The following is a 15,072-nucleotide window of genomic DNA, read 5'->3' as shown; positions in this document are numbered from 1 at the left end:
GCCCTTCCAGTAGAACATGTAGTTCTCCTCTCTCAAGGAGCCACTTGAGGCAAGCCTGGTTTCTTGAAGGGCTGCTATGCTTATGTCTAGCCTAGACAGTTCTCTGTCAATAATTGCAGTTTTCCTCATGTTATCTACCTCTCGCAGGTCATCGGAGAAGCCTGTGCACATTGTGCGCACATTCCATGTAGCAATATGCAAAACTGGAGTCTTTCTCTTTGTTTTAATGTTACTGTGACTGTTGGGTACTGGGTTTCCATCTGCTCTTTGTGTTTGGTTGAAACACTGAGCTCCAGGCACCCTCTGGAGCAGCAGACATTGGCAGACCAACACCTAAGTGGCCGGGGGCTGCCCGGCTTGAGGCAGGGGGTAGTCGGACGATAGGACTTCAATGGTCCCTCCCACCGTCAAAGTTGACCCGTGGCGTCCTTCCTGTACGCCAATTTGGAAGGGCTTATAACCCGTAACTGACAACTTCCGATTTGTATCCACGCTTTGCAGCGGGCCTGGAGTATCCTCTCCAGGGCGCGAAGCCTGGGCTGAAGTATGGAGATCCTGGGTGGCCCAAGCATCAGAATCCCCCTCTCAGCCTTACTGACGGGGTCCAAAGGAATGCGGAGCATGACGTTTGGTGTCAGCATGACTGCAGGAGCTGCCAGAATGGTGACTCTATGATGATGATGATGATGCCCTTTATTGTCACTAGTCACATGTACCAGCGAAATTAGCCGTCAACCTGTCCGTACATATACAACATACAATTGACATAGGGTAGACAGGACAGGAAGACAGGGATAAAGATAAAAAGGAAACACAACATGAGAGATAAGGAAAAAAAGAACCCCCCCCCAACACTATGCTCCTGTCAGGAGTACAGTGTGGGAACATTTAAAAACCTTTTGCATATAAGCACACAACAACACAAGTACACTTTAAACATGGGACTTGAGGGGGGGGAATCAGGGGTAAGGGGTAAGGGGGGGAGGGGAGGAGGTAATCCAGCGCAAGCAAGCAGCCATCCGCTCCTGCAGCCATGACGGCGCTGGTTATGCACCCGCTTGTCACACTGGGGGTAAAAATGGCGACCGCAGAGAGTTAGAGAAGGAATGCGAGGGCGAGAGTGTCTCCCGGCAGTGACCTTCAGGGGGAAATGTTGCCTCAGCAACGGCCTAAACCAAGGCCAGTGCTGTCTCGGGGCACCGAATGTCGATAAGATATGAATTGTTTGATCTTTCCAGACGCAGTCTTTGCACGTCCATTCCGTCCATTCTATTCAAATTGATCTCCGAAAAACGTATTCCTTGCAAAGCTGAAAGCTGCTCCGAGATAACAACCATTTTGTACTTAAACTTCTGAATGTCCACAGTCTGAGTGCCAACAGCTTTGCGCACCACTCCAATCATATCGGGCAGCTTTGTGGGGCTTTGAACAGCTGTCACCGTTGTCTGATTTCCTCGATATACCAGGGCAATGCCTAATCCAATCAGCAAAAGTCCTGTAATCATGGTTCTGAATAGGTAGATATCTTCAATGTCCTCCACAGAAAGAATCGCCAGGCACACGACCTGCCACCGCTCCCACGCGTCCATCGTGTAACCAGCCGCAAATGTTCCGGCAGGACAGACGGGTTCCACCAAACCCAAATTTCTCGTCGAGAAAACTGTGTCAATTTCGTTAGGAGACCAGTTTATCAATTCCATGCTTTTTAGTTTAGAAAGTAATGCAGGAAGAGTCTCTTCAAAAAGTACAGCAGACGAGACAAGACACAGAAGCACAAGCAGGGAAAAAAGGAGGGAGAGGGAGAGCAGAAAAATGCGACCGCCTTCCGTGGAAGCACGGAGAGAAAAAGAGACTCTATAATCACAATCCATATTAACAGATACCAGTAATCCTCTGTGATATGCATAATTCTAATAGTTTTGGAAATATAAACAGAGAAATAAAATGGTTGCAAGTGCAGATTTGCATATCATAAAAGAGTTGACTATTGTCCTTGGTGGAAGTGCACGCGCTCTGAGTGCCCTTCGAGTATTTAAGACATTCTTTGGGATTTTGAAGTAAAATGGACAGAAATGTCAGAAACAATATCAAGCTGTATATAATGCAATGGACTGAATATATGTTTACTGTTCCCAACTTGTCTTGGTTATGACTGAGGTTTTTTACAGTGTTCCTACTCTTTTTCAGACATCATTTTCTGAACTTTTCCAGGACATTTTCAATGACACACAGCTAGAGTGATCATCAAGCACCATGCCCTTAGATTTGAGATGACTGATAATAGTACTGGGAATTGTTGACAGATTCCAAACATGGCAGTAGCTATCAAGTTAGATGATTAAATTGTCTGTTGGAAAATGTGGTGTCTGCAGCTTTAATTTGGAAAAATAGCAAGTTTTGTAGGGTGGCATGGTGGTGTAGTGGTTAGCACTGTTGCCTCACAGCAAGAAGGTTCTGGGTTTTAGCCCAGCGGCCAATGAGGGCCTTTCTGTGTGGAGTTTACACGTTCTCCCCGTGTCTGTGTGTTTCCTCCAGGTGCTCCAGTTTCCCCCACAGTCCAAAGACATGCAGGTTAGGCTAATTGGTGGCTCTAAATTGACCATAGGTGTGAATGTGAGTGTGAATGGTTGTTTGTCTCTATGTGTTAGCCCTGTGATGACCTGGTGACCTGTGCAGGGTATACCGTGCCTCTTGCCCATAGTTAGCTGGGATAGGCTCCAGCTTTTCTGCAACCCTGCACAGGATAAGCAGCTACAGAAAATGGATGGATGAATGGAAATAGCTCTATTCCACAAGTGTAGTGATGTATGTCAAGAACTGCTCAAATAAGTAAAGAGAAATGACAGTCCATCATTACTTTAAGACACAAAGTGTCTTAATTAATACAAATAAATTAAAAACATTGACTTAGAAGGTGTGTCCAAAGTTTTGACTGATACTGTACTTATTCAGTGATACTTCAGTTGCACGCACATTGACTTTATATCACATTAATGGAAAAACAGCCCTCTCCATTTATCATGACAGGAAGAAAGAGCTCAATCTTTCAACAGGAGGGCCTGTGGTCCAACCTGTTACCAAGGCAATTGATGGTAACAGGCTATCAGTGATTTCTGATACTATCATCAGTTATCCCGAGCCTATATTGTTTCTTGTTTATTGCTTCCTGCATGACAAAGTTACTGGTTTTGACCCTTGTCTGTGCTCATGGAGTACTCTGGTTTATTGCTGTCCACCTGTGCTATGACGCCACTATGGGCTCTGACTGTGATTCTTGGATTATGCTCAATAAATTCAACTCTGACTAGAGGTCTGCGCGGGACAGAATTTTCAGGCCCGCTCCCGCCCGCTCCCACAAAGAATTATGATTTTCAGTCCCGCTCCCGCCTGCGCCTGCCATATTTTGTCCCGCTCCCGCCTGCAAATCCCGCATGATGCAGACGTTCGTGTTATTTCTCACGAAAGTTCTTGTCATTGGCTTGGGGAATTAAACATGCTGAACTTAGCTGAGCTCTCCACTGACCGATCCTTCACCTAGCGCACGTAGCGAGGGTGTGCGTTGCCAGGCGGCATGCGCAGCTGAGGCTTTACAGAGATACCCAACACACCTACCAAAATCTACAGTGGATATTAAGAATATTGTACATTGCACATAGCTTATATGTCACTCCTCACATTTACATTCTAGGAAATACAAGTAGGCCTATAAGAAATTAATATAATTTAAAGACAGATGGTGCCCCGCCCCCTACTTAAATGTACCTCTTTTTAAAGCAGCACTTAGTTCTGAAGCACTGTGAGCTTCACTAGAGGAGCTTCTGCCATGATCGGAGATCTCAAACACGGAAGAGCGGAAAGGAATCGGAAACGCACGCGAGATTAGACCACATCCACAAATTTAGGCATCTTAAAATGTTTTTATTAATGCCAAATAAAATATCCAGCACAAATTATATATGATAGACATAAATTAATAATTTATAAATTTTATTTTAAACACGTTTGCAGTTAGCGGGACTGCAGCTTATCACCTCTCCCGCCCGCTCCCGCATTGTGCACTCCCCCTCCCGCTCGCGCCCGCAATGAGCTTTCAAAATTTGTCCCGCGCCGCACTGCTTTGCGTCGGGTCCCGCGGGACTCCCGCGGGAGTGTAGGGCTCTAACTCTGACCTTATACCCTTGTATCTTACCTCATTAGCTCACACATAACTCTCTGCTAATATGGATTCTGTAGAGCACATCAGAATCAACACATATAAAAATTGACACCGGGAGCACTACTTGTGAACATTATCGCTTGCAGATATATTTATTATTGTTATTCTGTTAATTGTGGTTAAATTTAAACTTAATTAGCAAACTATTACATTTGTGAGAAGTAGAAATAGGTAGATTTTTTAAACAAGCAAGTCCTTGAAAAGAAATTATTATAAATGCAATATAGAAAACAAAATGTTTCACAACACAAGTCTCAGTGAACACACCCTTAGTTTTACATGATAGGACCTGAGAATACAAGAACAGTGCTGAGGCTAATACAGTTACAACTATATTTCTGTATTTCCAGATTCATGAAAAGCTGCCTTCTGTCTCTTTTTTAAAGCATTACATATAATTAAAAAAAAATGAACTGAAGCACTCCATAAATTCAGCTTGATTTGTGAATGCTTTACTGGACTGTTCCCTAATTACTAAAATAGCTTCTCTCACAGATCCATAATTCATTTTGTGAGCATGGCAAGTCGTTCCAGCTCTTCATACCCCAAATACCCCAAATCTCAGCGCAGTCCTCATCACCTAAATTATTCGGTTCCCCATCAAGCCAGTATCTGAAAAGTAGAGAATTTGGAACAGATCAGTGTTCAGTTACCTTCAGTTCCACACGTAAATCAACTGATTAGCCTGTGTTTACTGAGATTCTTATAAACCATAGCAGTACTGTGTGCAACCACTGTTCTGATGAGAATATATAAGTGAAATATATTATCTTAGCATTTAGTTCAACGTAGTATAAAATTATCAATCAGCCAGAATACTGCTTTGTCACGTTATGACTGTGATTATATCTATACTACTAAAGGCAGGCTGTCTTTCTGTCTTTTCATCTATGCAAATCGACACGGCTGGACGCACATACTTCATACTTTGCATATGGATTGGGGACACCCCAGATGGGCCCAAGACAACATTTTCGGTTTTCCAAAACATGGGATTAGTGCTAATCCAACACACTATTCATTTACCATAGACTACATGCTCACGCTAACACACTGTACACAGCCTTCGCAGGGAATCCCCTCCCCCACTCGCCTGGGAGTTTTGATTGTATGGGACCTCGCAATCAGCACTCCTCGCCAGAGACTTCCACTAGGGCCGAGTCTATGTCACCTCAGTGACGGGCAATAACTACTATGTCTCCTCTCTCCCACGAGCAATAACTGCAAGTACAGTAGATGGCTTCATACCAGTAGCACTCTGGAAAATGGGAGGATATTTGGGAATAAACACAGATAAATACAAGTCTCTTACACAGTGGTCAGTGGTGTACCATCCACCCATTTCCATTCTCCCTCTGTTTGTGTGTCACTCAAACCAATCCAAGCCCGTCTGCTGCTGCCGACCAATTTCAGGATAAACTCCTGTGATGGAGAGAACAATATCAAAGTACGTCTCTCTACATATGAACTGGTATAATCATAATAGCATAGTATGAATATAGATACTCATTTGTATTCTTTCTCTCTCTCACACACCTGTTCTTCACTTCTGTTTATAATCACCAGGTGTGATTCTCGTTCTGTGCAGTCCTGTCTGCTCCAAGCCCAGTCCTTCATTTCAGTAGAGATGTAGTAAATGCTCGATCCGAAAACTTTCCATCCTTGTATAGAATATTTACATCGATATTAACACACAATACATCATGATTTATTCATAATGCTTCAGATGTGAGTGTAAATGTGAGTTTTTAGCATTCAGCTTATGTATAATATTCAGTTACCATGTTTGAAAAGCACTTTGTATAGTTCATCTCTCTCCATCAGTAACTGGTCCCTCTCTATAGTCAGATTGTTGTTTCTGGTCTGTAACTGGTCCCTCTCTATAGTCAGATTGTTGTTTCTGGTCTGTAACTGGTCCCTCTCTATAGTCAGATTGTTGTTTCTGATCTGTAACTGGTCCCTCTCTATAGTCAGATTGTTGTTTCTGGTCTGTAACTGGTCCCTCTCTATAGTCAGATTGTTGTTTCTGGTCTGTAACTGGTCCTTCTCTAAAGTCAGATTGCTGTTTCTGGTCTGTAACTGGTCTCTCTCTGTAGTCAGGTTGTTGTAACTGGTCTGTAACTGGTTGTTTTCTGTATTCAGGTTGTTGAATTTGATCCACAGCACGATGACAGCACTCAGCAGGAGAACACACAGCAGTGTCACACACACTACAGTCAGCCTATACCATCTGCTCCATGCAGTGTTGGGTCCTATGGGAGATAATGGACACAGACACACATTTATTTGAGTGAGGAGTTAAAAGAAGAATTGGGCACATTGTTATTCAATCTTCAGAGATCTGCAGACAAGTCATAGAGGCTGGAGTTTGCTGAAATCAGAGGCAGTCTTCTTTGTACATGTCAAGTCAAGTTTATTTGCTTAGCACTTTTAGCAATAAGCATTGTCACAAAGCAGCTTTACAGAATTTGAATGATTTAAAACATGAGCTAATTTTATCCCTAATTTAATCTATCCCCAATGAGCAAGCCTGTGGCGACGGTGGCAAAGAAAAACTCCCTCAGACAACATGAGGAAGAAACCTCGAGAGGAACCAGACTCAAAAGGGAACCCATCCTCATTTGGGCAACAACAGACAAGCTGACGATTACATTAATAGTTTTAACATGAAGTCAGTTTCGTTGATGTTATAAACTCTTCATTGATGGAAACTTGAGTGCAAAACTGTTCATGACAACTGCAGTCCTAAAGTTAGCAAGTCAACTGTAGTCCTCAGCCATAAAAGCACTACTGTAAGAGTCCAGAGCGTCCTCCAGGTGTGACTTTCAACTGTCCACATGGGGCCGTCCTCCACAGGAGCGATGCAATGAGACTGTTTCTGAAGAAGGCGGGAGATTCTCACCGAAACTGTTAACGAGGTAACAAGCTTAAAAAATATCCTTGTCTAAGAAACGAACTTAAAATATCTATAAATGAGACTCCGACCAGACACCAGGATGGATCAGGCAGGTCCGAGGAGCAGAAGAGGTCAGCATCTCGATCCCAGGACCGACATGTAACTCAGAAGGACAGATTTTGGGGGGGGAGAGAGAGAGAGAAAGAGAGAGAGAAAACACAGGTTGTTAGGTATGCCCAATGTCACCTCAATAAGTAGGAACAGTATACATATTGCACTGAGTACAAGCAGGGACTCCGGCAACTAACTATGACAGCATAACTAAAAGGGGAGAGCCAGAAGATAACACAGGCATGAGGGAGCCCCGGGACATAAAGCAGCAGCCACTACACCGTCAACAAACTCGAGTGAGCAAGCGAATGGGGACTGACAGCATCCATACATCCCAGTTTACCAAAACACTCTATGTCTGAGGACCCTCCAGACCTACACCTTTACCTCATAAACACCATTAACACAAGGCTTGACTAAACAGATGTGTTTTCAGCTGAGACTTAAACGCTGAGACTGTGTCCAATTCCCGAATATTACTTGGAAGGCTGTTCCATAACTGTGGGGCTTTGTAAGAAAAGGCTCTGCCCCCTGATGTAGCCTTCACTATACGAGGTACCAGAAAATAGCCTGCACCTTTTGATCTAAGTAGGCGTGGTGGGTCATGGAGGACCAGAAGTTCACTCAGGTACTGTGGTGCGAGACCATTCAGTGCTTTAAAGTTCAATAGTAGTATTTTATAATCAGTACAAAATTTGATTGGGAGCCAGTACAGTGTGGATAAGACAGGGGTGATGTGGTCATATTTTCTAGTTCTAGTAAGGACACTTGCTGCTGCATTTTGAACTAACTGAAGCTTGCACTTATTGGAACATCCAGACAGTAAAGCATTGCAGTAATCCAACCTGGAGGTAACAAAAGCATGAACTAGTTTTTCCGCGTCATGTAGTGACATTAAATTTCTTATCTTAGCAATATTTCCGAGATGAAAAAAAGCTATCCGGATGATGTTATCAATGTGAGTTTCAAATGAAAGACTGGGGTCAATAATCACTCTGACGTCTTTTACTGCTGCACGTGAAGAAACAGAAAGGCCATCCAGAGTTACTGTGTAATCAGAAAACTTACTTCTAGCTGCACGTGGTCCTAGTACAAGTACTTCAGTCTTGTCAGAGTTAAGCAGAAGGAAGTTAATAAGCATCCAGTGTCTAATGTCCTTTACACATTCCTCAATTCTATTAAGCTGGTGTCTCTCATCAGGTTTTGCAGAAACATACAACTGTGTGTCATCAGCATAACAGTGGAAACTAATACAATGTTTATGAATAATATCACCCAGAGGTAACATATATAAAGAAAAAAGCAGTGGACCCAAGACAGAACCTTGTGGAACACCAAACTTTACCTCAGTATGTCTAGAAAAATCACCATTTACATCAACATACTGATAGCGATCAGTTAAATAAGACCTGAGCCAGGAGAGGGCCGTTCCCTTAACTCCCACAACATTTTCTAGTCTATCCAGGAGAATGGAATGATCAATGGTATCAAATGCTGCACTAAGGTCAAGCAACACAAGCAGCGAGACACAGCCCTGATCAGACGCCAACAGTAGGTCGTTTACTACTTTAACCAAAGCTGTCTTTGTGCTATGATTGGTCTAAATCCTGACTGATACATTTCATGGATGTTATTCCTATGTAAATATGAGCATAACTGCTGTGCCACAGCTTTTTCAAGGATCTTGGAGATAAAGGGGAGGTTTGATATTGGCTGATAATTGGACAGCTGACAGGGATCAAGGTCAGGTTTTTTAATCAGGGGTTTGATAACTGCTAGTTTAAAGGATTTGGGTACATAGCCAATCGTAAGAGAATAATGTATTATTTTTAGAAGCGGTTCAATTACTTCAGGTATTATCTGTTTGAATAGACGTGTAGGTAAGGGATCTAGTACACAAGTTGAGGCTTTTGATGCCGAGATTAATGAAAGTAATTCAGTTTCTCTAAGGGGAGTAAAACATTCTAATTGCTGATCTGATAGTTATATTGTTAACTACAGGGTCATTTGCATTGTCTGACCTTAAATTAGTAGTTTGAATTTTTTGTTGGATATTCTCAATTTTGTCATTAAAAAAATTAATGAAGTCGTTGCTACTACATACTACAGGTGTGCATGTGTCTATAGTGAACTTATTCCTGGTTAATTTTGCTACAGTATTAAATAGGACATGTTTTGACATGTTTTGTCTTTCTCTTCCTCTCTCCCCTCTCCTTCCTCTTTTTTAACAGCAAAATAAGAAGTACTTATCCATGGTAATATTTGTGGTGTGGAATAACTTCCTTTTCTTTGTTGTTACATCTTGAAAAGTTAAAACTTTCATACTACACCATATAAATATATTTTCAATAACGTCAGTCCTGCATGCTGTGGCATGTGCACCTGAAGGCGCGCCCCAGGCTGCGCACGCATTGAGCGGACTCTAGCACGCGCACCGTTAACGACGCGCACCTGAATATAATCAAGGAGCTATATGTGCACCAATCTAAGGACTGTTCAGATGCACTATCGATGTGAAGTATTACGCTACGTTAGTACACATTACGGAGCCTTTCTACTCGAGTTTGGTCTCCTGAATCCTGTACTTGTTCCTCATTTTCGCTCTGCCTCTGCTATCCTGTTTGTTCCTCGCCTGACCTTTTGGTTGTTTCACGATTTGGGTTTTGCCTGCTGATTTGGACTGTTTGCCTGTGTGTGTTTTCATCACTGTAAATTAACATCACTTCTGCACATGCGTCCGCCTACCTCGTACCTGATAAATAATGTGTATTGTTAAACTGTAATGGACTGTTATCCCATCTGGGGTGAATTCTCATGACTTGACTTGTTACCAAGTGTTTCATGTAAAATGAATGGATATGTGCATTACTGAATATTGCAGAATGTCTGTGGTACAGGTTTCTGTTATCACTTACATTATAGGAGCTATAAACATCCAGAGTGTCTGCTATGAGTCCATGTGTTGTTACAGTTTTGGTCAGAAGTTTACATACAGTGACATGAATGTCATGGCAATATTTGGGCTTTCAGTAATTTCTTTGAAACTGTTCTTCTGTAGCAGAATGTACAGCATACATCTTTAATTTAAAAAATAGAATTTGGTGCACAAGTTTTGATTTTCTTTGGGTTTTCTGAAATCAACGCAGGGTCAAAATTACACATGTAGGGTCAAAAATATACATACAGCACACCTAATATTTGGGTAAAATGTCTCTTTGCAAGATTCACCTTGACCAAACCTTTTTGTTTACCATGAACAAGCTTCTGGCAAAATTCTGGTTGGATATTTCACAACTCTTCATGGCAGAACTGGTAGAGTTCAATTATTTTTATTTATTTATTTTTTCTTGGCATGGACTCGACTTATAAGCATGGTCCACATATTTTCAATAGAGTTGAAGTCAGGACTTGTTTTAAGCTTAATGTTAGCCTGCTTTATTCTCCAAAACCAGCTCTGATGTGTGTTTGGGTTTATTGTCCTGTTGTAAGTTCCAAGTCATGTTCAAGTTTCTGATGATTCATGCTGAAGAATTCTGAGGTAGTCCTCCTTCATTATTCCATCCACTTTGTGTAATGAACCAGTTCCACTGGCAGCAAAACAGCCCCAGAGCATGATGATCCTACCACCACCACCAGCTGGTACAGTGTCCCTCTGTCAGAATGCAGGCACTCACAGATGTATGTGCAGGGGACAGCAGGAATATAAACAGGAAATGTAGCCAAATTGATAAGTAAACTTGTAGTCAGGAAACAGGCAGGGGTTGATCGATCAGCAGACAAAGTAGTAGAGAGCAGGCGGAAGAATAACATGGGGAAATGTAGCAAAGGTTCAATAACAAAAGGCACTCAGACAAGAAAGACTTGGTATGACTGGTAGAAACACAGAACGATACTTCACACTGTGTGTGAGGGATGGGCTTAAATATCGTAGTCAATTAACAGAGTTAACAAGAGTCAGCTGAATCTAATAGGAGGGAGACGGGGGACATTGTGAACCTTGGGCGTTGTAGTCTTTGGAAGCCATGCTTGTAATTTGTTCAGTGCTTTGGCTCACAACACCATTACTGATACACTCTCTACATGGTGGTCATTGTGGCCAATCAACTCAATCTTTGTCTCATCTGACCATACAGCTTTCCTCCAGAAGGTTTTTTTCTTTGTCCGTATGGTCAGCTTCAAACTTTAGTTAAGCTTGAAGGTGTCAATTTTGGAGCAGGAGTTTTTTTTTTTCTTGGATAGCAGCCTCTTAGTCCATGGTGATGTAAAACTCACTGAACTGTAGACAGTGATCGATCAGCTTCCAGTTCATGGAAGGGCTGTGCCATGGTGGTTCCCAGGTTGTTCCTGACCATCCAAACCAATTTCCTTTCAGCTGAGGGTGACAGTTTGGGTTTTCTTGAAGCAAAGTGGTTTGGCAAAGTGACTACACCTCACAATAACTTGCAGTTGTTTAGAAATGGCTCCAAGAGACATTCCGGGGTTGTGTACATCTGCAATCCTCTTTCTCACTAAGCTCCTTGGACTTTCCCATTGTATTGTGTGTTGGTCAATCCAATGAGTGCTGTAAACCAATCCTTTTTATGAAAGCACAGAGAAACTACCAGCTGTAGTCAATCATGATCACTCACAAGAAATTAAGAGACCACGGCCTTGGCAAGATAAAAGACATTTTGGAAGTTTCAGCACTTCTGAATTAATAGTCTGAGTGTATGTAAATTTTTGACTCTGTATGTATAATTTTGACCCTGTGTTGATTTCAGAAAACCCAAAGAAAATTAAAACTTGTGCACCAAATTCTAGTGTTTTTTTAAGATGTACAGTGGTGCTTGAAAGTTTGTGAACTCTTCAGAATTTTCTATATTTCTGCATAAATATGACCTAAAACATCATCAGATTTTCACACAAGTCCTAAAAGTAGATAAAGAGAACCCAGTTAAATAAATGAGACAAAAATATGATACTTCGTCATTTATTTATTGAAGAAAATGATCCAATACTACATATCTGTGAGTGGCAAAAGTATGTGAACCTTTGCTTTCAGTACCTGGTGTGACCCCCTTGTGCAGCAATAACTGCAACTAAACGTTTCCAGTAACTGTTGATCAGTCCTGCACACCGGCTTGGAGGAATTTTAGCCCATTCCTCCATACAGAACAGCTTCAACTCTGGGATGTTGATGGGTTTCCTCACATGAATTGGATTAAGGTCAGGACGTTGACTTGGCCATTCTAAAACATTAATTTTATTCTTCTTTAACCATTCTTTGGTAGAACAACTTGTGTGCTTAGGGTCGTTGTCTTGCTGCATGACCCACCTTCTCTTGAGATTCAGTTCATGGACAGATGTCCTGACATTTTCCTTTAAAATTCGTTGGTATAATTCAGAATTCATTGTTCCATCAATGATAGCAAGCCATCCTGACCCAGATGCAGCAAAACAGGCCCAAACCATGATACTACCACCACCATGTTTCACAGATGGGATAAGGTTCTTATGCTGGAATGCAGTGTTTTCCTTTCTCCAAACATGACACTTCTCATTTAAATCAAAAAGTTCTATTTTGGTCTCATCCGTCCACAAAACATTTTTCCAGTGGCCTTCTGGCTTGTCCATGTGATCTTTAGCAAACTGCAGACGAGCAGCAATGTTCTTTTTGGAGTGCAGTGGCTTTCTCCTTGCAACCCTGCCATACACACCATTGTTGTTCAGTGTTCTCCTGATGGTGGACTCATGAACATTAACATTAGCCAATGTGAGAGAGGCCTTTGGTTGCTTAGAAGTTACCCTAGGGTCCTTTGTGACCTCGCCGACTATTATATGCCTTGCTCTTGGAGTGATCTTTGTTGGTCGACCACTCCTGGGGAGGGTAACAATGGTTTTGAATTTCCTCCATTTGTACACAATCTGTCTGACTGTGGATTGGTGGAGTCCAAACTCTTTAGAGATGGTTTTGTAACCTTTTCCAGCCTGATGAGCATCAACAATGCTTTCTCTAAGGTCCTCAGAAATCTCCTTTGTTCGTGCCATGATACACTTCCACAAACATGTGTTGTGAAGATCAGACTTTGATAGATCCCTGTTCTTTAAATAAAACAGGGTGCCCACTCACACCTGATTGTCATCCCATTGATTGAAAACACCTGACTCTAATTTCACCTTCAAATTAACTGCTAATCCTAGAGGTTCACATACTTTTGCCACTCACAGATATGTAATATTGGATCATTTTCCTCAATAAATAAATGACCAAGTATAATATTTTTGTCTCATTTGTTTAACTGGGTTCTCTTTATCTACTTTTAGGACTTGTGTGAAAATCTGATGATGTTATAGGTCATATTTATGTAGAAATATAGAAAATTCTAAAGGGTTCACAAACTTTCAAGCACCATTGTATGCTGTACAATCATTCTGCCACAGAAAAAGAACAGTTCAAAGAAATTACTGAAAGCCCAAATATTGCCATGACATTCATATCCAAGATGACATTCATGTCACTGTATGTAAACTTCTGACTACAACTATACATGAGAAACACTACGGTTTTAGAATGCTACTGTTATTTGAAAACAACAAAAAAAAATCATCAACAGTATTATTACAGTCCAAGAAAATTAAATAAATGAGTTTGACCAATCTGAATCCAGATTGTACAGGGGGATAAAAAATAAAAATTAAAAAATGGTCATGTTATGGGAGTAGCATGAAATGATGCACGTGTGTGTGTGTGTGTGTATACTCTGCACCTGAGTTCACAGAATCCCCGTTGTTTCTTTTTGAGCAAGTCTCCAAGTTCAACTCATTCTCATGAGTGCCTTCATCTGAGTGAGATGTTTTCTGTGCAGTAGCTCCTGGGTTTGTATATACTTCCAGATTCATCTCCATTCTACCCTTGTCACTAATCCTGATCTTGTACTGACACAAATCAGTCCTGACTCCTGTCTAAGTCTGTGTTTCGTTCTCAGTCTAGACGTGACTGTGTGTGTGTGTGTGTGGGATGTCATGCCACTTATCAAGGAAGTTACAATGATATTATTCAAGGGTCACCTGCGCATTCTGTTTCTTGTTTTGTGAGTCTCTGTATTTGCGGGTTTCTGATGGCATGTTGAATTGTTATTGTTGATGTATTGCTGAAACTAAATCACTGATGAGGTCTATAATGTGTAGGATTATTTTATACCTCAAGATTACTCTTTTGAGCTTCACAGTATGTTAAGAGTTCTGTTTCTGTGGTCACTGTTATCTTTTTGTCAGGCTCTCGGTGATACAAGCGTCAACAGGTCAAACTGTGAAATATGTTTTTGTTATCCACAAAGGTGCATTAGTCTGCTTCAAATATTTTTCTAAGATTTAAAAATTATGTTGTATTACTTAGTTAGAATTTATGATACTGTACTGAGGTTTTTTTTTTTTTTTTTCTGACACTAGGCTCCAGTTGAGGCAGTTCTAGAGACATACTTTGTATTGGGTCACAGTCTTAAAACAATCATTGCCCTCTCCTGGAGGATTTTCAGTGTGAGTCCACATAAAACTCAGTGTTTGTATTATTCTACACAATCAAGGCGCTTTAAGGTAACTTTTAATGGAAGTGTATTTTTAGCTACTTTTGAAGTTCAGACTTCCATGACAGATACAGCTGGATGTAGAAAATCTATCATCCCAAAGGAGATTATTTTCCTGTAATGATGCATCCTGAAGTGTTTAATTCCTTTAATACAGCAGCAATTTTACAAACACTTTTTTATTAATTGAAAAAAAGAAGATACTTTTTTATCCGTTTATAGTGATGGTTGCATTCAGTGTTGTGGAACATTAGTGAAAAAAGTTCCTGTTATCATTTACATTACAG

General features: G+C 41.2%; 1 protein-coding gene across 1 annotated transcript; it reads right to left on the bottom strand.

The window, feature by feature from the left end:
* Positions 1 to 4,382: 4,382 nt before the first annotated feature.
* On the bottom strand, positions 4,383 to 14,269 carry LOC132883251 (CD209 antigen-like protein C). The gene is made up of 5 exons (XM_060916629.1): positions 13,970 to 14,269; positions 5,998 to 6,468; positions 5,753 to 5,877; positions 5,529 to 5,638; positions 4,383 to 4,828 (listed from the first exon to the last, which is right to left on the bottom strand). Exons 1-5 carry the CDS (start codon positions 14,106 to 14,108, stop codon positions 4,684 to 4,686), a joined length of 990 nt encoding a protein of 329 aa, XP_060772612.1. The 5' UTR covers positions 14,109 to 14,269; the 3' UTR covers positions 4,383 to 4,683.
* Positions 14,270 to 15,072: the final 803 nt, after the last annotated feature.

The sequence above is a fragment of the Neoarius graeffei genome, chromosome 3 (genome assembly GCF_027579695.1).
Source record: "Neoarius graeffei isolate fNeoGra1 chromosome 3, fNeoGra1.pri, whole genome shotgun sequence".
Lineage (NCBI taxonomy): Eukaryota > Metazoa > Chordata > Actinopteri > Siluriformes > Ariidae > Neoarius > Neoarius graeffei.
This window is presented reverse-complemented; position numbering and strand designations above follow the sequence as displayed.

Excerpts from the sequence above, each read along its gene's own strand:
- LOC132883251 (XM_060916629.1), bottom strand. The coding sequence starts at position 14,108 with ATGGAGATGAATCTGGAAGTATATACAAACCCAGGAGCTACTGCACAG. Across the intron at positions 6,469-13,969 it reads CGGGGATTCTGTGAACTCAG|GACCCAACACTGCATGGAGC; the intron begins GTGCAGAGTATA and ends TATCTCCCATAG. Across the intron at positions 5,639-5,752 it reads TAAACAGAAGTGAAGAACAG|GAGTTTATCCTGAAATTGGT; the intron begins GTGTGTGAGAGA and ends TCTCCATCACAG.